The 22,709-nt window shown below is 35.4% G+C and overlaps 12 protein-coding genes across 12 annotated transcripts; 7 read left to right on the forward strand and 5 right to left on the reverse strand.

Annotated features, from left to right (window-relative positions):
* Positions 1-3,212: 3,212 nt before the first annotated feature.
* On the forward strand, positions 3,213-4,751 carry SAPINGB_P005789 (uncharacterized protein; the record flags this gene model as incomplete). The annotated part of the gene is made up of 1 exon (XM_032000503.1): positions 3,213-4,751. One exon carries the CDS (start codon positions 3,213-3,215, stop codon positions 4,749-4,751), a length of 1,539 nt encoding a protein of 512 aa, XP_031856394.1.
* Positions 4,752-4,809: 58 nt separating this feature from the next.
* On the reverse strand, positions 4,810-5,238 carry SAPINGB_P005790 (uncharacterized protein; the record flags this gene model as incomplete). Its single annotated transcript, XM_032000504.1, has 1 exon — positions 4,810-5,238. The coding sequence occupies one exon, from the start codon at positions 5,236-5,238 to the stop codon at positions 4,810-4,812; it is 429 nt and encodes a 142-aa protein (XP_031856395.1).
* Positions 5,239-5,617: 379 nt separating this feature from the next.
* On the forward strand, positions 5,618-6,141 carry SAPINGB_P005791 (mitochondrial 54S ribosomal protein mL53; the record flags this gene model as incomplete). The annotated part of the gene is made up of 3 exons (XM_032000505.1): positions 5,618-5,675; positions 5,800-5,922; positions 6,026-6,141. The coding sequence occupies 3 exons, from the start codon at positions 5,618-5,620 to the stop codon at positions 6,139-6,141; spliced, it is 297 nt and encodes a 98-aa protein (XP_031856396.1).
* A 343-nt stretch (positions 6,142-6,484) lies between these two features.
* On the forward strand, positions 6,485-7,414 carry SAPINGB_P005792 (uncharacterized protein; the record flags this gene model as incomplete). Its single annotated transcript, XM_032000506.1, has 1 exon — positions 6,485-7,414. One exon carries the CDS (start codon positions 6,485-6,487, stop codon positions 7,412-7,414), a length of 930 nt encoding a protein of 309 aa, XP_031856397.1.
* A 251-nt stretch (positions 7,415-7,665) lies between these two features.
* On the reverse strand, positions 7,666-8,505 carry SAPINGB_P005793 (uncharacterized protein; the record flags this gene model as incomplete). Its single annotated transcript, XM_032000507.1, has 2 exons — positions 7,666-7,777; positions 7,952-8,505. 2 exons carry the CDS (start codon positions 8,503-8,505, stop codon positions 7,666-7,668), a joined length of 666 nt encoding a protein of 221 aa, XP_031856398.1.
* A 1,993-nt stretch (positions 8,506-10,498) lies between these two features.
* SAPINGB_P005794 (uncharacterized protein) lies at positions 10,499-11,296 on the reverse strand (the record flags this gene model as incomplete). The annotated part of the gene is made up of 1 exon (XM_032000508.1): positions 10,499-11,296. One exon carries the CDS (start codon positions 11,294-11,296, stop codon positions 10,499-10,501), a length of 798 nt encoding a protein of 265 aa, XP_031856399.1.
* Positions 11,297-12,252: 956 nt separating this feature from the next.
* On the forward strand, positions 12,253-13,083 carry SAPINGB_P005795 (uncharacterized protein; the record flags this gene model as incomplete). Its single annotated transcript, XM_032000509.1, has 1 exon — positions 12,253-13,083. One exon carries the CDS (start codon positions 12,253-12,255, stop codon positions 13,081-13,083), a length of 831 nt encoding a protein of 276 aa, XP_031856400.1.
* A 1,359-nt stretch (positions 13,084-14,442) lies between these two features.
* SAPINGB_P005796 (uncharacterized protein) lies at positions 14,443-15,041 on the forward strand (the record flags this gene model as incomplete). The annotated part of the gene is made up of 2 exons (XM_032000510.1): positions 14,443-14,463; positions 14,523-15,041. 2 exons carry the CDS (start codon positions 14,443-14,445, stop codon positions 15,039-15,041), a joined length of 540 nt encoding a protein of 179 aa, XP_031856401.1.
* Positions 15,042-15,222: 181 nt separating this feature from the next.
* SAPINGB_P005797 (uncharacterized protein) lies at positions 15,223-16,755 on the reverse strand (the record flags this gene model as incomplete). The annotated part of the gene is made up of 1 exon (XM_032000511.1): positions 15,223-16,755. One exon carries the CDS (start codon positions 16,753-16,755, stop codon positions 15,223-15,225), a length of 1,533 nt encoding a protein of 510 aa, XP_031856402.1.
* Positions 16,756-16,934: 179 nt separating this feature from the next.
* SAPINGB_P005798 (uncharacterized protein) lies at positions 16,935-18,221 on the forward strand (the record flags this gene model as incomplete). Its single annotated transcript, XM_032000512.1, has 1 exon — positions 16,935-18,221. One exon carries the CDS (start codon positions 16,935-16,937, stop codon positions 18,219-18,221), a length of 1,287 nt encoding a protein of 428 aa, XP_031856403.1.
* Positions 18,222-18,289: 68 nt separating this feature from the next.
* SAPINGB_P005799 (uncharacterized protein) lies at positions 18,290-19,558 on the reverse strand (the record flags this gene model as incomplete). The annotated part of the gene is made up of 2 exons (XM_032000513.1): positions 18,290-18,891; positions 19,039-19,558. The coding sequence occupies 2 exons, from the start codon at positions 19,556-19,558 to the stop codon at positions 18,290-18,292; spliced, it is 1,122 nt and encodes a 373-aa protein (XP_031856404.1).
* Positions 19,559-19,802: 244 nt separating this feature from the next.
* Positions 19,803-22,397, forward strand: SAPINGB_P005800 (uncharacterized protein; the record flags this gene model as incomplete). Its single annotated transcript, XM_032000514.1, has 1 exon — positions 19,803-22,397. The coding sequence occupies one exon, from the start codon at positions 19,803-19,805 to the stop codon at positions 22,395-22,397; it is 2,595 nt and encodes an 864-aa protein (XP_031856405.1).
* Between the last annotated feature and the right edge of the window lie 312 nt (positions 22,398-22,709).

Consider the following 22,709-nt stretch of genomic DNA (forward strand, 5'->3'; position numbering starts at 1 on the left):
TGGTGCTAACCAATTTCTCATAAGGAATTGGTAATCACCATATATATATATATATATATTAAAAAAATAACTTATAAGTTGACTAATTAATCTTAGAACTATTAGAAACTGGTAATTTATTATTAATACTAACACTACCATTACTGTCACTGTTGATTGATATTATTAAAAATATACTGCTGCTATTATTGTTGTTCTCATCCAACAAAAATGAAAAAAAAAACAAACGGCATTTCCGCCAATATTTTTTTAACTTTTAAAAAAATTTAAAATTTTTTTTAATTCTTGTGATTTTTGTTTAAAAAAAAATAAGGCAATTAACTTTTAAAATTTACTTGAAATTCAAAAATTTAATTAAATATTAGTTTTCAAGTCTTATTAAATAAATAACTTTTACAATATGAATGATTTTAAATACCCCTCACAAAAACAAAAGCTTGGAAAGTCATTTATTTCATTACACTATGATATCCACTCAATTTACTTTTTTTTTTATGGGATCTTTTTAAAATGCACATTTTCCACAAGTCTTTTAATCTCAAACTCTGTCGTTTCTACATTCAGTTTTATTTGTTTTATATTCTCTTACGTATTCATCTGTTCAGAAAAAAAACATTTCGTATACTGCTTCTTTACTACCACCTTTAAGTTAATCTGAGCTTAGAAAAAAAAAATTTTTTTTATCTTTTTCCCGATTGAATATCATTTTAATGAAACATACCAGTATACTATACGTATGCGTAATTCATGAAATAGACTTTATCAACATCTTGTTACAAAAAAAACAAAAAACAAAAATTACAATCGTGCAAAATCATTTTGATTCCTTTTTTTTTTATCAAAAGGACAGCATTGAAAAAAAAATTATATCATGTATAGTTGATTTCTGATCAAATTTTAAAATAGACTTTCCCAAGATTGATACCACATATCCTTTTCTTGACACAAAACTTCGTCATAAATCGGTGCTCCAAGATAAACTCAAAATTCAGTAACAATTGAAAACCTGAAAGGTGTTCTATATTTCTCTTTATAATGACCATCATATCATTTTTATCCATTGAGTTTAAAATCATTATTAAAACCCCATTTACTCATACTTAAAAAAAAAATAGATTTATTTTAAAAAAAAATGGGCTCACAAATTTGTTATTCAGTATATTGAATTCAAAGTTCAAATTAGACCTTTTATAAAAAGATCAAAAGCATTTGAAAAAAAAAAAAAAAAAACTTTGGTATGAATGTTTAGATGATAAAAAAATAAAAACAAGTAAAAACTGAAATAAGATCTATCATCGACTCACAAAAGGAGTCAATGGACAAAACAATTATTGAAGAACAAAATGAATTTAATCAAAATTAGAAATAAAACGACTCTCATATATCAAATCAATTAAAAAGTTTTTTTTTTTTTTATAAATTATCACTAAAACTATCTTAGACAAAAAAAAAGAAATTGTGATTTTTGTTTTAACAAAAACCTTTCTTCAATAATTATGAAGACATAAATCACAGAGATTGGATTCCAAATTGTATAAAAAAGATGATGAAGAAGAATTACTTTATATTTAGTTTAACCCTGATTTACCTGAATTAACTAATAAAATTTGTAACTATTTAACAAATTAAGATATGGTCACTATTTTTGTTAAAGGTTTTTTTTTTCAATTTTTAATGTCTATAATCAACTTTAGTCATTTAATAAATACCCCAAGCAACGGGTTTTGATTTTGTTTTTTAAACGAAAGATTAAAGAACTGTATTCTAAGATTATTATAATTGGTGATTACAATCCAACTTTCATAATATAAGAATCCAGAGAAAATTCATTTAGAAATGCAGATGAAGTTGTAGAGTAGCTACTCAAAAACGGTATCATCTTAATTGCCCAACTAAACTACTGGACATACAATAAAAAAAACTAATATCGATCTTAAATATAAATCTGGGAATTTTTTTTAAATGAGTTAGTTCATGATGATATTCACAGTTTTTCATATTCATGAGTCAATTTTATTTAAACCTAATTAAGATATGATGATGATTAATTTAATTGTCCTAATGACTTTGACAAGACACATTCATCCTTGCTATTTATGAAAATTAAATGTTATCAACATCAAATATTACCATTGGTTAGAATGAAATTATCATTATATGGATTTCCAGGATTTATTAACAACTAAATAACAATGTTATTTTAAACGGGAGACTATGTCCTTTTTTTTTTCTTGAAAAAATACTTAAGCAGGAATATTAAGCATGGATTAGTGCCTTACTAAATATTTAGTTGCGTTCATTAATAAGAGGTACACGACAAGTCGTTATCATGAAAAAAAAAAAAAAAAAAAAAAAAAACAATTTACATTAGTGGCTGCTTTCAGTTTAACAAGTTCAAAGAATTAAATAGCCTCGAAAAAAAATTGAAATAGAAATGTAGAAAAAAAAAAAGAAATAATTGAGTCAACTTTAGCTATTTGATATTTGATTAAGCAATACATTAAAGCCTCTTCCCTCAAATATTTTTATATCTACAGGTACAATTTTTTTTTTCTGAAAAAGATATCATACATTAATCATTTATAATGATTAAATGGCTTTTTAGCAATTCTTTAATGATATATATGAATTAATATTAATTTTATATTATTTTAATGAATAATAAGCTTAAATTTTTTTATTAAATTCTTGAAATAATATATAAACTATGCATAGAAATCGGTTAAATAGGGTTAAATTATTCAACTCTAAGCCCAAAAAAACAATTTTTTTTTTTTTTTCATCTTGATTAAGATCTATTACAAAACTTGTATAACCTAACTAATTTCTAATCACTTTTTAAATCATGACGGTGACAAAACAATTGAAAAAAAAAAAAAAGAACTAAAAATGTTTGAAAAAATCTCCAAATTTTTATTTTTTATATTTTAATAACCAGGGCGGAATCGCAACAAGCCTAGTTTGGGCGCCTTGCGTGTGTTCTACCGAATTTGGGTGATTTACTAATAAAGACTAACTAACGGCTATTTTTTTTCTGGATACGTGGCTAAGCCTACCTCCTTGTAATTCCGCCTATTCTCTCGATTTGTTTTTTTTTTTTTTTTTCCTCTCCTCTTTTTTTTTTTATTTTTAATACTTACAAATCAAGCTTACAAACATTCAAACTTCATTTTTTTTTTCTTCCCTTTTCAACAAACATCACAATCAGAAATATGGCCTACGTGATTCGGCCCTTTCTTACATTCGTTCTTTTGACCACGTTAGTGGCGATTGCACAGGCCTCACTGCCGGGCTTTTACGAGTATCCGTCGTCGCCAGTCATTGAGGTTGATGCCAATAACTTCCGCTCAATAGTTTTCGACACCCAGCACCTTACGCTAGTCGAGTTTTATGCGCCATGGTGTGGCCACTGTAAGGAACTCAAATCTGAGTACATCAAGACAGCTAAATCTCTTAAGGGTGTTGCCAATGTGGCAGCCATTAACTGTAACGAGGACAGGAATCGTGTTATTTGCAACCAGTTCCGTGTCAAGGGATACCCGACGCTTAAGCTTTTTGGCCCCAAGGGTGAGGGAAAGATTGGCTCTGACTTTCTTAAGGATTACCTAGGTGCTCGTAAGAGTGTGCCAATCCGCAAGGAGGTGATGGAAAATATTAGAGGTTACACTAAGACAATCTCATCTGCACCCCAGTTTATCAAAAAGTATGAAGAAAGCCCTAGAGTATTACTCATTTCCGGCAAAACACACCTAAGCAAATCCTCTCCTTCGCTGTTTAAATCACTGTCCATTGATTTCCATCCTCTAGGTGATCCTGAAGGCCCAGTTTTTGGGTTTGTTCCATATAAGCACGCTAAACAGACTCTCAAGGACATTAATTTTGATACTTCTGATTTCAACCCCAGTTTGTCTGTATTAGCCTTTTACCCCAAGGGGAATGACTCGAGCCCTATTTTTTATACCGGATCGATGCGACGTGAGAATATTGCTGATTTTCTTTCCGAGCATCTTGAGCAGTTTGACGCTCTGGATCCTGCTAAGAGACCCAAGAAAAAACTAAAAGCTTTTAAGAAGAGACAGGTGAAAGTTCCTAAAAAGGACAAACGGTCAACTCCTAAAACCAGTTCTAAGTGGAACTATGCCGAGGCTGAAGCTACAGGGTTCGAGGGACCTCTAAAGCCTACTGAGAGTAACCAGCATAGACTTTTTGCAAACCGGTTATTTACCGGAGCTGATTTGCGAAAGCGCTGTTTCCAGACTACAAGCAAACCGTGTGTTGTTGCTGCAATTGGTGTGAATATGCAAATGGATGGGTTGAAGATGTTTAGCAGTGTGGAAACTAGATTTGAGCCTACTGAAAAGATGCCGCGTGGATTGACTTCAGTAAACTGGATGCATATGATTGACACGACGGAAGATGAAAATGACGAAGTTGCAGGCATGGTAAATGCATTTGGATTAAAGCCATACTACCCTGACCCATGGCCGACACAAGACCTTGAGCAACAAATTAAGAACTTGCAACGGGCTGGGCTAAGCAACATGAAGCCCTCTGCTAATTGGGACCACCCACCCAACGTTGTTTATATTAATGCCAAGGAAGGATACTACATTAATTTCCATAAAAAAACTGAGCTTACACCATCAAATATTGCAGACTTTGTGATTAGATGCAATAAGGGACACTTTAAGGAAAGAAGAAAGAACTTGCCTAAGGGTTACTTTGTTTCTCCTGTCAATGATGAGTTGTAAGAATATATATAAAAGTAAATAAATAAAGGGTTGGTTTTTTTTTTTTTTTTTTTCTTGATTAGCCAAAAGCTACAGTGTAACAATAAGAAATGATAAGATGTTCGTCGACTGCAAAGTTATGATATAGGTTAATTAGAGGCTCGTCCAGTGCAGGAGCAAAAGAGTTATTGATATAACAAAAAATTGATTGAGAAGGTGGACACTTGAGTTGTTTTCTTAAGAATTTGACAAGAGAAGCAAACGTTTGTGCACCTGGAATACGATAAACAGATTGTTTAAGCGGGGCAGCGGAACCTATTGGTCTTAAGCGGAGTGTTACTTTTGTTGCAGCAGCTATGGAAGCAGCAGTTGCAGCGGTGCGCGACAAAAGTTGTGAGGAATCAGCAGGGAGTGCGGCAAGAACGACAGATGCAGAAAGAGAAACAGGAGGAGGCCCGGATCTGTCTTCGTCATCATCGTCAGGGATCTGGTCGGCAGCTGTTGCCATTGGAAGAATGAAGAAGGGGGAGGTGAAGGGGGGGGGGGATAAGAATGTTTGTAGAGGAAAGAAAAAGAAGATGTTGGGAAGGTTGGAGGTTTTAAACTAGGTGAGCCTGTTTATCGATGTGTGGAGGAACTTAACGATGAAATAATCACTATCACTAGTTAATATTTAATACTTAAATGTTATACTTTAAAATATGTAACTTAAGACTTAAACATTTTAGACGCCCAATCAGAGGTTTGGTTGAAATTTTTTTTTTTTCTTTTTTCCCTTTAGAGGGTTTCCTCCTTTTCACATAATTTTTTTTTTTTTCATCACCACCACCATCATCATCATCACAGTCAACCTTCTCCAGCATAAATCAACATCATATCATCACACAATGATCACCAAGTACTTTGCCAAGGTCTCTGTTTCTTTCAACCCCCTTGTTGCTGCCGGTAAGTTGCAATGATTCATTTTGAAAAAAAAAAAAAAAAAGAAGAAGAAGAAGAAGAAGAAGAAGAAAGAAAGAAAAAGAAGGATGTTGATAGATATTAACGAATTAATTTTAATTAATCATAGCCAAACCTGCGCGCGTGTTTCTGAGCAACATTCCTCCCAAAAGCCGTAACGCGTCCATTGCTTTGACACAGAAGATTCTTGCACCATCGTCGACTGAGCCTTCTGTGATTTCCGTGACTTTTAGTGAGTATTGATTAAAAAAAAAATTGTTTTATGTGACGTAGTAATAGTAGAAGTAGTAGTATTAGTAGTAGTTATAACTAACATTTTATGTGTTTTTATGTAGAGGACGGAAATGTCATTTCGCTTGATCCTACACAAAACTCGACAGTTGAGGTTGCTGAGGCATTCGATCGTTACTCACGAGTACTGAAGCTTAAAGACGATATTTCTGAGGAATAAGGGGTTTAAAAGGGGAAATGAAATGAAATGAATATGGATTTATATGTTTTTGTTGTTTGTAAATAAAGATTTTTAATGAGAAAAAAAAAACAGAGGATTTTGTACCTAAAAAGAGTTGAAAGATTTCACAGTCAAGTTGGTTTTTTTTTTTTTTTTTTTGGAACATTGGTCCAATATGGTCATGTGATAATATACGGCTGAATCATATTGGCAATTTTTTTTTTTTTTTAATTTTTTTTTTTTTAATTTTTTTTTTTATTTTATACTTGAAAGTTTTTAAAATTTTCTTTCTTCCATCACAACCAACCCCCCCCCCCCCCCCTTCAAAAAGTATACATAAACGATGAAACCACAAAGAAGTACATTTAAATCCAGTAAGCCGGCGAAAAATGGAGGCAGTAGTAGCAACTATAAAAAACATAAGGTTCGCAAATTGCCTTCGAGTTTATATGACCAAGACGAATATGAGGACGATGGTGTTTCTGGGATCGAGTTTGGGACTCTGGCCAAGGCTCAGCACGAGATGGAGAGCAAGTATGGAAATGATGAAGATTCTGATGACGAAGCACCTTCTGAAGATGGAGTTAGTGGAAATGGTGATGATGATGATGATGATAATGAAGATGGACGCAAGAAATGGAAGCCACAGGGGAAAGATCCCAAACATAAACGTGCCAACAAGCATGCGCCTTCAGAAACATCAGTACGCAAACGAGTGAGTGTTGTGCGAGACATTCCAGGGCTTGATCCAGTTCGGAAAGGAGCAGGAGAAAGTGAAGATATCCGGTTTGATACGGCATTAGGGCGAGCAGATTTGACTATTGCGCGTAAGAATTATGCATTTTTGGACAAGTATCGTGAGGATGAGGTAGCAGCTCTTAAGGAAGCATTACGAGAAGCTGAGGCAGCAGAACGGGCTAATGCAAAGCATGAAGCGGACGGTGAGGATGATGAGGATTACGTGAGATTACCTACGTTGAGAGAACGTGAGAAGCGGGAGTTGAAGCGTAAGATTCAGTCACTAGAAGGTACATTACGAACAATGAAAGCTCGAGACTTTGAGACATCTGTGGTAAGCAAGTATAAGAATGAAGTAAAGAGCGGTGCTAGACAGGGGCCTCTGCATTTGAAACGATCAGATACAAGGAAGCTTGTTCTTGCGGAGAAGTATAAGGTGATGAAGAAGAAGGATATTGATAGGGCGGTGGAACGGAAACGTAAGCGCAACACTGCTCGGGAACGCAAGCTTATGCCAGAAGTGCGGCGTGGATAGAAAAATATTATGGTTTAATAATCAATATGAATGGTATAGAGTATTTTAATCAAATTATATTTATTCAATTTTTTTTTTTAAAAAAATAAATTAAACAGAAACAGCAAAGAGAGAAAAAAAGATGCATTTATATATATATATATATATATATATATATATATATTGATTAGATTAATATTGGCCAAAAAAAAAGGGAAGAGGCGGGGGAGGGCAAAGTAACATTGAACTAAATAGATTTCAAATGTCATTAATTAGGCTTTAGGCTCGGGAGCAGCAGAAGCATCAGCAGCTGGAGGCTGTGGGGTCTCAAGTGGGCCTTGGTTCTTGATCCAATCGTCATAGGATCCCACATAGTTTGCGCGGCTAGATCATACAAGGTTTTCAGGGTTAGTCAAAAGAAATAAAAGAAATAAAGAAAAAAAAAAAAAAACAATCAAAAGAAAATTTAAAAACCTAAAATTATCTGTCGTAAACAAAAAAAAATAAAATATAACGATTGAAAGAGAGAGAGAGAGAGAGATAAAGAAAAAGACTTACTTCTTGTATCCAAAAGTAGCGGCCAAAGCTTCAGCAGCAGTAGACCGGACACCTCCCAGGCAATAGAAAACAAGTTCTTTACCAGTTTCGGGCTTTGCAAAGCCAAAAGTATCCTGGAACTCTTCAGGTTCAAGTCCAAGAGCTCCAGGGGCAGACTTATAAGGAAGGTTAAGAGCATGAGGGATATGACCAGCGGCAAATTCTGAAGGTTCACGAACATCGACAATGACGTACTTATCAGAGGGGAAAGGATCTGTGGTGGCAAGAGCTTTAACGGCAGCAAAGTCAATAACAGGGGCAGGCTCATCAATAGTGACAGCGGAGTAGGCACGTTTAGTAAGAGAGAAGAGGGAAGAGCGGGTGAGGGTGGGGGTAGAAGAGCGAGAGGTAGCAAGAGTAAGGTAACTTGCAGAGGAGATTTGAGGGTGTTGTTGTTGATGGTATTTTTGTTGTTGACGGGTGGCAATAGATGTTTGTGGGAGCAGAGCTACACGAGTTGCGGCAGTTGCAAAGGGTTTAATTGTAGCTGTGGTATATCTTGGGGCTCTAATCATTGTTACTTTATTGATATATTTATATATATATATGTATATATATATTTATTTAGGGTATATTTTTTCTGATTTTATTAAATCAATGGTAGAATTAAATTAAGTAAAAAAAAAAAATAAAAATAAAAAAGACTCTGTGGTCGTGATTTTGTTGTTATTGAAGAGGGGGGAAAAAAAAAAAAAAAAAAAAAATTAGAGTGATAGTTGTTGTTGTTGTGGTGGTGGTGGTAGTGGTGAGAAAAAAAAAAAAAAAAAAAAAAAAAAACTGAATTTGCACGCAAAAGCCGACAAACGTGAGATAAGCAGCTGTTGTTTATTGAAAACGGGCGGGGGTGGGTAGACTTGGAAACTGGTTGGCCCGGCTGGCTATATAGCAAAAAAAAAAATTAGAAACCCTGACCCTATATCCGGTATATTATCGGAGTGAGTTTGAAGATGATGATAGTGAAGAAAAGGAGAAAACAAAAAACGAAAAAAAAAAAAAATTATTAAATAACGAATAAATGAATGAATAAATAAATAAATTAATGAAAATATAATCAATCAGTTCAAATGATACAAAAAAAAAAAAAAAAAAAACCATCATCATTAAAACATTAAAAAAAAAAAAAATAAAAAAAAATAAAAAAAAACTTTCATAGAAACAATTTGAAGTTTTTCTTATTTGTTTGAATTGAGTTCCGGTCGGATCCATATAAATTCTCAGTTACAATAGACAATGTCGGTTTTTCCGTGTGTGTGTAAGTTTGTAATAATGATATAATTTCCCAGATGTTACAACATCAAACATTAACACAAAAACGTGTCGTCATATATTTAAATGGTTTTTTTTTTTTTTTTTTTTTTGATAGAAAATTGTAAAAAATTAGTTAGTTACCCTGTTTTAAAATTGGAGCAAAAAAAAAAAAAAAAAAAAAGTAATCTGCGCGCGCGCAATTAAAGCCAATTCGTGCGTCATACATTGCAACAACTTTTTAATCAAAAAAAAAAAAAAAAAGTTTTTATTAGATTATTTATTTACTTTATTTATTAAAGAATCGATAAAATATATATATATATATATATATATATATATAAATGAAAAAAGAATAGAATAGATAGATAAAGAATCAGTAATAAAAAGAAACCAGTCCATTATTATTACTGAAAATGAATAAAAAATAAATAATAAAAAATAAAAAAGAAAAAGTAAAGTCTCGAAAGATCACCGGGACCCGGACTGCACCCATTTAAGATATTGACAATCAGTAAAAAAAAAAAAGAAAATTTCAAATCTTGATAATTCATTGTTATCTTTCTTTCTTTCTTTCTTTCTTTTCCTCTTTCTCTCACAAAAATAAAAATTGCTTAAAACTCTTCTCTTTGCATGTGAAGAATGCGGGGCATTTTATTTTATTTTAATTTATTATTTTCTTAAAAAAAAAAAAAAAAAAAAAAAATTCTCCTTGATTTTTTAGTATCGCCTAGTTGGGATATTTTAGTATTTTTACCCAAAAAAAGCAAACTTAGACCCAAAGAAACTTGCGGAATTACAAAGAAAAAAAAAAAAAAAAAACTTTTATTCCTCTTTGATTATTCCGTCCAAACTTGGCCAAAATTCAAGGCTATTTGAGATTCACTGCAAAACTTTTTTCCAACTTTTCAAACAAGTCCTTGTTTGTTATGCTTGTCGACTATAAATACCCATGTTTATTTATTTTTTATTTTTTTAATAACAAAAAAAAAAAAAAAATAAGCACAGTGGATCTTAGTCGGCTAAAATGTAAAGAAAGAAAGAAAGAAAGAAAGAAAGATAGATAGATAGACTGATGGGAAAAAAAAAATGATTAGTTCCCGTAAAGCCGTCCCCCCGGGACTATCCCACTATATCTCAGCTGCCCCGCTAAAATAAAAATTTGCAAGAAAAAAAAAAATTAAAGACACAAAATAATCAATCCTCGAGAGTGAATAAGACATAGTGATAACTATTAGTTAAAATGATTTCCGGTGAATATCATCACCGTTGACGAAGAGCGCTTTTAGTAGAATAACTAGAAGTAGAAGTAGAAGTAGACGAAAAAGAAGAAGAAGAAGAAGTGGAAGGACCAGCCATAGTATTTGTGGAAATAGGAGTTGTTGTAGAAGATGAGGAAGACCCACATGCAGAAATATAAATGAAATCATTGTCGCTATCACTCTCAGAGTCGGAAATAGCATTGATGGCATGGGTCATAGAGTACTTTTGTAACTTTGCAGCAGCAGCAGCAGCAGCAGCAGCAGCAGCAGCAGCAGCACAAGCCTTATTGGTGATGACTTGTCCAGAAGTGGTTGAAGATACTATTGAAGAAACAGTGGCCGAAGACCCCATTGCAGCCGCCAGCGACTGTTTAAGGCCTTTTAGATTGCACAGCAATGAAGAGGAAGATGATGAGAGTGAGGTTGAAGAAGAAGAAGAAGACGAAGACGAAGACGAAGAAGATTGTGTAGTAGTAGTAGTAGTAGTAGATGAAGATACCACATTAGTATTTGCAAATCCTGCTGCAAGTCTCGCCAAACTTGCAGCAGAAGCAGATCTGCTAATGGCTGCGAGAGGCGCGCCAAAGGATTGATGAAGATGCGGGTCGGAGAGCCTGCGTTTGATATGACCAAAAGTATCGGAAGAAGTGTGGATGAAGAAACGGAGCAGGAAAAGAGACAAATCAAAAGCAAGAAACAAAAGTACAGGGCCTAGGCAAAAAAAGGCTAATGTAAGAGCGACTCTGACAACAAACTGCTCAATGTCGCTCGCTATGGAGGAAGCAGGAAGCCATGTCATTGTAATAAAGAAAGAATTTGTCAAGTAAAATGAACAAATAAAAAAAAAAAAGGAAAACAGTGAACCAAAATTTTGACGGAAAAACTTTTAGAAAAAAGGGGAAAAAAAAAACAATGATAATAATAAAAAAAAAAAAAGAGAGGAAAATTCGGGAGATTTTATATCAAAAGGTGACAATAAAAAAAAAAAAAAAAAGAAAGCCCTGGGATTTTATTTTGGGCGACTAAAAGAGCCCCGTGTAAGTAGTAGTAGTGGTGGTGGTGGTGGTGGTGATATCTAATAGACAGAAGTTAAGGATTTAAGTTATAACTTAATTAGTTAGAATTAAACAAGGCCTTTGAAAAAAAAAAAAAAAAAAAAAAAGTTCAAGGCCTTAAACTGAAACTTTAAAGAAGAAGAAGAAGAAGAAGAAGAAAAAGTTTAAGTGTGCCGATAACAGATAAATAATAAAAACGTGGGTTTTCAGGCAATCTTTAAAACTTGTTTATAAACTGAGTAAAAATTATGAAAGAGTTTAAAAAAAGTTGAAACTTGGAATTGGTTTGAAATTGGTTTGAAATTGAAGAATTGAAAATGATGGTGAGATTTTTTTTTTTTTTTTTTTTTTTTTTAAATAGATGAACTTGGAGAAAATTTTGAAAAAAAAAAATGGGCGCAATTACAGAAAAAAGAATCCCGTGACATTTTGTAGTAGTAGTAGTAGATATTCTATTTTAAGATTGTTGCTCATTAAACGTAATTATTAACTAATTATGACTAATGAACACGACCACGTCGCGTCTCAGTGGCGTTTATTTTTTTTTTTTTCATTTTTTCATACTAAACCACCAAATAAACACACACACACATCGTTTCTCTTTTTTTTTTTTTTTTTTTTTTTTACATTTAAAAAAAAATAGCCACCAATTCTCATCAATAACAAAAAAAACTTCATATATTTGCTTTCATATATCACAATGAGTTACGAAGGAGGTTACTTTGATAATGCAGGAACATCCTCATCTCAGCCAAACCCAGAAGTTGATCGTAGCGCCGAACGCGCAATTCGCACAGTTACAGTCCATCAACTTTTAAAGGCCCATACTGAGACCCCTATGGATGATGTTTTGGAGCTCGATAACCATCCCATCAAGCATGTTCGTTTTGTTGCACGCATCATTTGGAAATCTGAACCTTATGCTACTAACCAACAATTTCGATTTGAAGATGGTACAGGCATAATTTCAGGTAAAGTTCTTTTTAAAAATGATCTCAGTACGGCAGCTCCAGATGATTTTGATGAAGCCTTTTCAACCGATGGAGGCCTAAATAAAAAGAATACTGAGAAAACAGAAAAATACCAACTAGATTTTTACTATTCTATAATGGCATCAATCACTCGCTTCAACAATTCAAACTCTCTCACAGTCAACCATATGCAACCAGTAACAGATTTCTCTCAAGTAGCCTTTTCCCAACTCAAAGCAATTCGAGAACATATTCATTTTACAAAACGTCAAAAGAAAAATGGAAATAATCAAGGATCTAATCAACCTAAACAGCACGGCAATAATGATCTCTTCGTCTCAGGCGGAGGTGCCGGCGCAGGCGTCGACTCTTCCTCAGCTTCACTGGCTTCGCGAATTAAAACTCTTTTAAGTTCTCAACAATCTCCCGATGGACTTCATCAGGATATTATTGTAGCAAAGGTCGGTGGTAATAAGCCTGCAGTTGAGCAAGTTTTACGCGAGCTTATTGACCAAGGTGATTTGTATGAAGTTGGAGATAATCATTTTGCGTTGGTGTAAAAAAAAAATAAAATAAATAAATATAAATATATATAATATATCTATATTATACTAAATATATATATATATATATATATCTTTGGGTACGTTGAAAAGGGTCAAAACGTGGCCTCGTTTAAAGTTGTAGTTTGAATAATCTTTGGGTCCTTTATTTAGTCCCACTAAAAAAAAAAAATTGCATTCCGGAAAAACTTTGTTTATTATAATTATAATTATAAATAATTATCGGGTGCAATAAGATTCCAATTGAAGGCCTTTAAGAAATCACTTTTCTTAATCTTCGGACTTCTTTTTTTTTTTTTTTTTTTTTTTCTTCAAACTGTTCCCATCTCGGAGCAACGGGCACTTCTTCCCAATAATGCTAGAATTTACTAAAAGACGATGATCAATCGTACTAATCAGACCATTTCAATTCTTTTATTCCAAAAAAAATAAAAATAAAAAAGTCAATTAAATAATACATATTCTAATAATTGAAACTATTTTGATGCTTTTTCATTATTATGGATATAAATAAAGAATTATAATGTAACATATCATTTGCACTTTCTAACTTGCTATTCACACTAAAGTGATACTATCATTTTTTTTCCTCATTAAAATTTGATAATTTCATTATAAAGAAATCAAAATGTCTCTCTCTCTCTCTCTTTTTTTTTAATTATTTAATTAATTATAATATAATATATTAAAGCATTGATTGATAAAAAATTAAAAAAAAAAACAGGCTTTCCCCCTTTTTTTTTTGATCAAGATTCAACACTAACGCTTTAAAGTTTGGACATTACCTGATGGTTTCTGTTCCTTATCAAAAATATAAATATTTGCTTTTAGTTTCTCTTATATTAAATTTTATCACTAATAAGAAATCTTCAATTACTCGTTTCTTTACCTTTTTATTAAACTCTCTTTTATTTTTATTTTTTTTTAAACACTTGTTGCATAAGCTTTCTCTTTCATTGCATGAATTCACAGTTTCTCTCTGTCAACACGATACAGAAGAAAAATGAGAAGTTAAGCCTCAATTTTATTTATTTTTTTTCCTATTAGTGCTATTGTTTCCCAATTTTTTTTTTTTTTTTTTTTTTTTTTTTTTTTTCAATCATTAATTTAAATGAGCTCAGGCATAATTGACCTTACCAATTAGTATTATTTTCAAGATAAAAATGATTTCGATCTTTTTAATCTTCAGCCTTGTGTATTCATGTCACATGACTTAATTCTTTCCATTTTGGGAAATTCGTGATTTAAAAAAAAAATTTTTTTTTTTTTTTCTACAAAAAAAAAACTTTTCAACTTGATCAAAAAAACAAAAAAAATCAAACCAAAAATTATATCCTTATAAGTTCCAAAAACAAAATGGTCAGCTTTTCCTGTGAAGTATGTTATTTAATGCCATAATTTTACTTATAAACTCATAATTAACATCTTATCAAAAGGTTTGCAACGAAACTCTCATCAAAAAGAAGGTCCGCAACCACTACTGCCGTAACGCGGCCTTCACCTGTCTCGACTGCAACAAGACGTTTTACGGTAACGACTATAACGCCCATAACCAGTGCATTTCCGAGGCCCAGAAATATGAAAAGTCTCTTTATAACCCCAAGAAGAAAAATGGCCGACAAAACCAGAACCAAAATAATCAAACTAAGCCTAATGAGGAGTCTAAACCAGAACCTAAGCAAGAACCTAAACCAGAACCAAAGAAAGAGACCAAGACTGAACCTAAACCAGAACCAAAGAAAGAGACCAAGACTGAACCTAAAAAGGAGGATTCAAAGAAAGATAACAAAAAAGAATCAACTGATCTACTAGACTTTATTAAGGGTCCAACAGATCTTTATAAAATTGTTAAGAAACTGGAAAAAACAACGAAAAAGGACAAGAAAGAGATTCTCAAGGGTCTTACGGCTGAAAAACTCGCTGATGGTAGCATCATTCTTAAGCCCTCGGCATAAAAATTAATAAAACCAAAAAAAAAAAAAGAAAATCAAATCAAAAGTTCTAATGTACATTGTTTTTTTTTTTTTTGTTGTCTAATTTATCAATTCGTCGCGTTGACTGCATTTGTGATTCGTGAAAAAAACTGACTTGCCTAAAAAAGAAAAAAAAAAAAAAAGTTAGAATCAAATAAAAATATCATAGAATATCCATAATACTCACCACCAAACTCCCAAACGCAATATTTTCCTGAAAATACTGCGGCAGTTTTTGGAAAATCGCCCGGTTACTGGCAACGTCCACCGGCATGTAGTCAATTGAAAAGTTATCCCAGTATTCATATAACCGTACATCATCTCCAGCTTTGATTTCCACACCTTCCGGAGCCTCACGAGACACCGATAACCAGTACACGAACTCACCTGCCTTGCCGCGACTTAAGCATTCGTAGACTGTACTTGTTGACGTTTGACGAATACTTGTTATGGCTATCCCTGCAAACAAACACAGCAATGTGATGATGTTGCGATGTTCCACGCATCCCTCATCGCTGCGCATTTGCATCCTTAATTCAGCTAACGATGACTCGACCCCGCGCTTCACTGCAGCTGTGATTTCCTTTTGTAAAGTCTCTGTCATGACATCTCCTCCTGGTTTACCTAGTAGATCAGATTCTTTCCGACTCTCAATCACATCATTCCTTAACGATTCAAGCATATCAGTAAGTTTCTTAGAATCGTTTGGAACCAGTGTTGTATGTAGTTTCTGCATATTGGCCTTGATTGTTTCTAAAGATGCTAAAATCTGCCTGTTTTCATCTTCTCCACCAAATCTTGGTTTGCTTTCCACAAATGGCTTCCCTAGGCTTTTGTTGAGCTCATCTAGTTTATCGTAGAGCCCATCCCACCGAGCCCTTTCTGTCTTTTGCACACGCGCTTCATATTCTTGTAGCTTTGAAAATAATGACTCTTTTTGTTTCTGCGCAGCAACGTACTCTTGTAAACCTTTTTCAGCATCTGTGGTCCGTAACTTTACAAGCGCATAATACTTTTGCTTCCACGTTTCTTCGTCTCCCTCATCATCATTTTCTTCTTCTTCGTCACCTTCATCATATTGTTCTTCTTGTTCTTCCTCTTCTTCTTTCCCATCCACTTCCTCTTCTTCCTCGCTTTCTTCAAGATTTATTACAAGTTTATCATCAACTAACCCAGGCCGCGCTGGTGTTGTTGGCGCAGAGAAACTCGCAGTCTTATTGGTTTCAGATGAGCTTTCTATCAGTGTCCGTGTCCGTGCAGGAACACTGGGTGTGTATAGGATTTTACGCGATGCAAGGCTTTCTTGTTCTGCACGGCTCTTTTCCACAGCTGCTGCGATCGCAGATGTTGTCGAAGTAGTCGTCGCCGTCGTTGTCTTAGTTGTAGATGATGTTGCCCCCTTAGCTGCTGCTGCCGCCCGAGTACGTGTTACTGCTGGCTTTACAGGTGATGCCGGCGCTGACGAAGACCTTGGTTGTAAAACAGACTTTCTGATATTGTTTATGGTAGTGGTTTTCCCGTTTATTGGACGCGTTGACTGTGTTGGACGGGTCTTGCTAGAAAGACTAGATAAAACCTGTGATTTCTTTTTCTCCTCTTGCTTTTCCATAATAGTTTCAATCGGCTCAACCGATAGACGTGATCTCTTTGGTATTGGCGGTTTGTAAAACGCACTTCTTCGCTTTTTAGGTCCCATTATTGTGATCTTAGGCTTCTTATTTGTTTGGTCAATATGGTGTACAAAGATAGATTTTTTTGTTTTGTTTGTTTATTTGTTTTTATTTGGTGGTGTTTACTTTTTTTTTTTTTTTTTGAACAACCAACAACAATAACAACAAAAAATCTTTCACCACCATAAATTTTTCAACCATCACAATGGAAGGCAATATCGAGACTCTGGCCGAAGAATGGGCTCAGAACGCAAACGAAGCTCTTCAACTGGCTCTTGTGGATGGAAACGACGTAGAACTTAATTTTTCACCTGCTTTCACCTACCCAATCTATGGAGATTCCGAAGTCATCTACGGCTATCGCGACTTGGCCATCTCACTCAAATTTGATGCGCTTTCACTGTTACCATACCTCTCCACCTCATGGACAGAAAAAATCCCCTTAGACAGCATTCCGGACCCCAAAACAGTTTTGCTGGACTTTCTTCCTGAATCCACCGTCCAGGATTTAACTCTTTGGAATAAACTGCGGAAAAGTACACCAGAATTTGAAATCCCAGGCGAAAAAGTGGGGTCTTTCAAAGACAAGGATGGTGCAGAGTATACAGTTTACAAGTCGACGTTTGCCAATATAGCAGCAAAGGAACTTCACGAGCGCATCCAGATTTTTATTCTTCTTTTCATCGAGGCAGGCTCCTATATTGACGCCACAGACGATCGTTGGGTGCTGTACACGCTTTATCAAACCTCTTCTCCACACGAAGAAAATTTTCGACCAATCTTTGCTGGGTTTTCCACTGTATATAATTACTTTTGGTACGTCGATGCTGAATCCTACGACAAGCCAAATGGAACAGACCCCTATGAACCTTATGTGCGTAAGCGCATTTCACAGTTTGTCATCTTGCCTTTATTCCAGGGCAAGCGCGTTGGTGGCAATTTTTACTCTACTCTTTTCAGCACTTTCTATGCGGACCCTCTTATTAAAGAAATCTCTGTTGAAGATCCTAGCGAAGCTTTCGACGATCTTCGTGACCGTAACGATCTTACGCGACTTGTTGAGTCCGGAACAGCCGCCATTATCTACACAACATTTTCTGCCACAAAAGTACTCCCAGAGGTCATCAGCGATACTGGGAAAAATTCATTTACTCTCGAGTGGGTAAAGGATAAACGCTGCGAAAATAAAATGTCAGTTCGTCAATTTGACCGGTGTATTGAAATGATTCTGCTTTACTACCTGGAAAATAAACAAGATGTGTCACAGGAAACCATTCGACTTTACAGACTACTTGTCAAGCGTCGCTTATACCTGCGGAATCGTGACGCCCTGGACGACATGTCCCCCCAGGACAGAAAAAGCAAGCTTCAGGAAACATTTGAAGCTCTCAAGGACGATTATCGTAGATTAACTAGCAAAATCGTGTTCCCCATTGCAAAGCGCAAGCCTACAGATCTAAAGGGTAAGGGAATTAAAAAACAACGTGTTTAGATTAAATGAAAAAAAAAGCAATAAAAAATCTATTTAACTATGAAATGAAATAATACATTATGGGAGAACTACAATAATAAATCTTCCTTAGGCATGTGTTTGCCATTATGGGTATGTTTAGATGGCTCTGCGTGGTCCTTGGTATGGTGGAAGTGGTTTGGGTGTTTCTTAATATTCACAATGACGTTGGGAGCCATGGGTATTGATGGGAGAAAAACTGGTGCTTGAGATGGGGGTGGTGGAACCGGAGGCGGTGGCGGAAGCGGTGGCGGGGGGCAATATTGTCTGAGTTCAACCATAGGCAAGCCTTCCGACTGCTGTGAGCTCACTAGAGCCATTTCCTGAGCAAATGGATAAAAGGAAGCTGAACTTGAAAAGTAGGGTATTCCAAAGCGTCTAGGAGGATATGCCTTGCCTCCATTTTTGGTATCAAATACAGATGGGAAGTACATACGGTAGAATATCCATCCAATGATGGTTCCAAGTAACATGCCAAATAAAACATCTTCTAAAAAGTTGCGATTGTCTGAAATTCCTGCAAAACTTACAAAGTTAGCAGTACACAGAGGAATCACAGAAAATATAAATTTCCAAGAAAGTCCTCGGCCATCAAAAATGCGAAACCGTCCAGCATTGTATAAAAAATGGTATACAACGGAGGTATAAGCAGCTAAACAAAAAAAAGTCAGTATGGTATTGAAAGAGATCTTTTTTTTTTTGTGAATACTTGTTGAATGACCGCTGGGAAATGACCGGTATCCGTCCCATAGGATGAATAAGTTTTTATTTGAACAAATGGCTATATTGGCCAAAGTACCTAGCGGTGGGGTATAATCATAAGGCTTGCATCTGTGCAAAAAATCCGGTCTGGGCTTTCCTGTGGCATTTTTTATAATTGTTGTCACAAAAAACTGAAAAGCTAACGCGCCAATCAAGCCGAGAGCAAAAATGTGGGCGTCCCATAGCTTACGGGGCCATTTCCAAATGGAAAAGATGCTTGATAAGAAGCTGATTATCAAGGGGATTACCAAAACACAAATAATAAGCGCCCAGACTGGAACCATGAGCTTAATCTCTGGGTAATATGAATACATGATTCGACGATCCTTGAGAGAGAATTCCTGTAAAAGGGGTTCAGAGTGATAGAGAATAGCTGCGATAAGAGCTATAAGGCCATAAATGAGCCAGTCGGCAAGGTACGAGAGCAAAGATAAAAGCGAGACCCGAAACCCCAATATCAGAATAGTTTTGTCAACTATTGGCAGGCAGCACTTAAGACCTTTACCTGGTTTTGAACGGCGCTTTTTGATTTTGAGCTTTTCGAAAAGTCGCTTCATTGGTGATGTTGGTGATGCAAGTATGAGTTGTTTGGGGAGAGAAAAGATCTTTTTTAAGGGTGAGAGGGGAGGGGGGCGAAATGAAAGTTACCCGGTCACTGTGATGGATAGCAGTAAGTCCCAATATTGCTTTAAAAAAAAAAATTTCAACGCCTTTTTGTATTTTTTTAATTTTTTTTTTTTTTCTTATCCCCTATTTTTTTCACTATTCCTTTATTTATATAAAAAAAATACTCCTACAACCATGAAAGATTCGCCGGGAATCGCTCTAGACCGCAAAACTCGAGTTGGTACCATTAGACACGGAAGCAACTCGGTGTGGAACATTGCAAAGTCCCCGTCTCTTAAATCTCTGCGCCAACAACAACGCCAGGATGCTATTTCACCTTATAACCGTGCAGGCTCTCTCAGTAGAAGTACGAGTTCAACAGCCATAAATGGGTTTTTAGACGAAAGTTTCGAAGCACCGTCAAATGGGAGGATTCCGAGGAGTTTTAGCGAACTCAACAGTCTTCCATGTACTCCACAACTCTTATCGCCTAAAGGCTCACCAAGCCGCCGTCGTCGCTCTTCAATAGTCCCCTCTGGCTCATTTATTGGCTTGAGCCAACTTCTCGAAGACGCCAGTGAAGGTGACATTTCAACCTCGTCAATTTTCCCTAAAACGCCATTTCATGGATCGACATTCCGAAATAGTAGTTCACCACTCAACAGCAGTAGTTTTAATGAATCAATGGTGGAGTCTTCGTCATCTCCACAATCCGTTTTAACGTTGGAAGCAAGTGAGCAAGATAGCAATATTTTGCCTGCAAGTCTCACCCCACTTTTAATGTTAGAACAGGCCCCGTTGGAAAATTCTCTTAAAAGAAAACGCGTGGATAATGGCGAAAAACCATCTTATTATGGCCATAGTCGGTCATCCTCTTCAATGTCAAACTCAAAAAATTTGCCCTTATTTTCGTCATCTGTTTACCAGCAACGCAATAAACGACCAAAGTTTGAAGTCACGGAACGCGAAATAAAGTCAATTGGTAATGTGTCCCAAAATGAGCAGAATAATGGATTTTTTACAGCATCCTTTGATGCATTAGAGGCGGAAGCCAAGGTCAAAAAACCTTTATTGCTGACTTACCATGAACCCAAGCAAGCAAAACCAATTGCAAAAGTTTCTGTCGAACCCAAATCTACGACTTCGGCCCGTAAACTTTTTTCGAATACGCCAAGTTTTTTAACAAGATACACTGACCTGCGTAAGGTTGGAAGCAAGTTTTTCCCATTACATGTTAAGCCTAAGAATGAATTGGCAGATGTGCAAAAGAAGAGAGAAGAGCTTTTGGAAAGCAGAAGATTAGAAGCTGAACGTTTACGCCGCGAAGAAGAAGAACGGATTTTCCGAGAACAGGAAAGAATACGATTAGAGAGAGAAGAACGCGAGCGTAAGGAACGCGAAGAACGTGAGCGTCAAGAAAGACTTCGTCGAGAACAGGAAGAACGTGAGCGATTAGAGAGAGAACGAAAAGCTCGAGAAGAAAGAGAAAGGAAAGAACGTGAAGAAAATGAAAGAAAAGAACGCGAAGAAAGGGAAAGAAAAGAACGCGAACTTAAAGAAAAGATTGAGCGTGAAAAACGCGAAAAAGAGCAACAAGAACTTAAAGAAAAGAAACGTCTAGAGGAGGAAGAAAAGAAGAAACTTGAAGAAAAAGAAGAAGAAAAAACAAAGCGACTGGAGGAAGAAGGAAAACAAAAGTCTGGAGAAATCACACCTCAGCCTTTGGATGCTTCATCATCTTCAACACCTATTTTTACATTTGGAGCCTCCAAAGCTCCAAGTTCCGATACCAAGGATTCCACTGAAGAGCCCAAAAAGCCTGCTTTTAATTTTGGCAGCAATTCTGCATTTACCACTGAGACCAAGACTGATGAAAAAGACGTGCTACCAAAACCTTTGTTTGGTAGTATCAACAAACCTTCTAATGACTCTAGCAAACCAAGCTCTCCTTTATTTGGACAAGGCTCTTCTGCATTAGGCACTACTACTACTCAAAAGCCACTGACAACTGGTGGCGAACCCAAATCTCTTTTTGGAACACCAACATCCTCAACCCCGTCTACACCTAAAATGGAAGATGGCTTCAAGCCCAAGTTTAGTTTTAACTTTAATTCAGGGGCCAATAGCACTAATCCAACAACTACAACTACAACTGCTACTTCAACTTCTGCTACTAGTAGTAGTTTTGGAAGTAGTGGTATCAATGCTACTACTGCGGGTGCTAGTGGATCTAGTACTGGTGGATTTAATTTTAACAATAAAAATAATAATGTGGGGTCTTCAGCAACTGGGTTTAATCTCAATAACTCTACAAGTACTGGATTCAATTTTAACAGTGGTAATAACGCGGGGGCCTTTAAATTCAATGGCAGTAATAATAATAACAATAATAATAACACTACTGGAGGGTTTACCTTTAATGGATCAAGTCCAGCTACTCCCACCAACAACTCATTTAACTTTTCTTCAGCACCAGCCCCTGCTGTTTCTACGTTTAAACTCTCCTCAGCCCCTACGTCGTTTGATTTCAATGCCATGAGCGGAGGCAATGGTGGTGCTGGCGGCTTTACCTTTGGTGGCTCCAACACTTCTGCTCCCATCTTCACCGGTGGTAATGCTTTTGGCAATAACAACAATGCTCAGAATGGGCAACAACAGCCCCAAACTTTCAATTTTAATGGTCCGTCATCACAATCGTTTGTGTTTACTGGACAAGCAGAAGCCAATTCTTCACAACCTCCTGCTGGCCGTAAAGTTTTGCCTATTCGGCGACGAATCCGACCAAACTAAATGAACAAGATTGAATATTAGTTTCATTTTTTTTTATTTTGTAAATTAGATATTGTATTTTTTTCCCTATGATAGGTAGTAATATTAATAAAAAATCTTGAGGATTTAAAATATTAAATTGACGTTTGTCTAATTGTGGTTGGGTAGTAGCTGTTGTGTCAGGGGATCTGCATCTTTCCAATGTCTTTTTTTTTATTTTATTTTATTTTATTTTTTATTTTATAAAGCTTTAGGCCTAACAAAACCCTTTTCTTTCTTTCTTTTTTTTTTACCACCACCAAAACTTATTGCCTTCTTTTACCACCCACCATC

The sequence above is a fragment of the Magnusiomyces paraingens genome (genome assembly GCF_902498895.1).
Source record: "Magnusiomyces paraingens strain CBS 517.90 genome assembly, contig: contig5, whole genome shotgun sequence".
NCBI lineage: Eukaryota > Fungi > Ascomycota > Dipodascomycetes > Dipodascales > Dipodascaceae > Magnusiomyces > Magnusiomyces paraingens.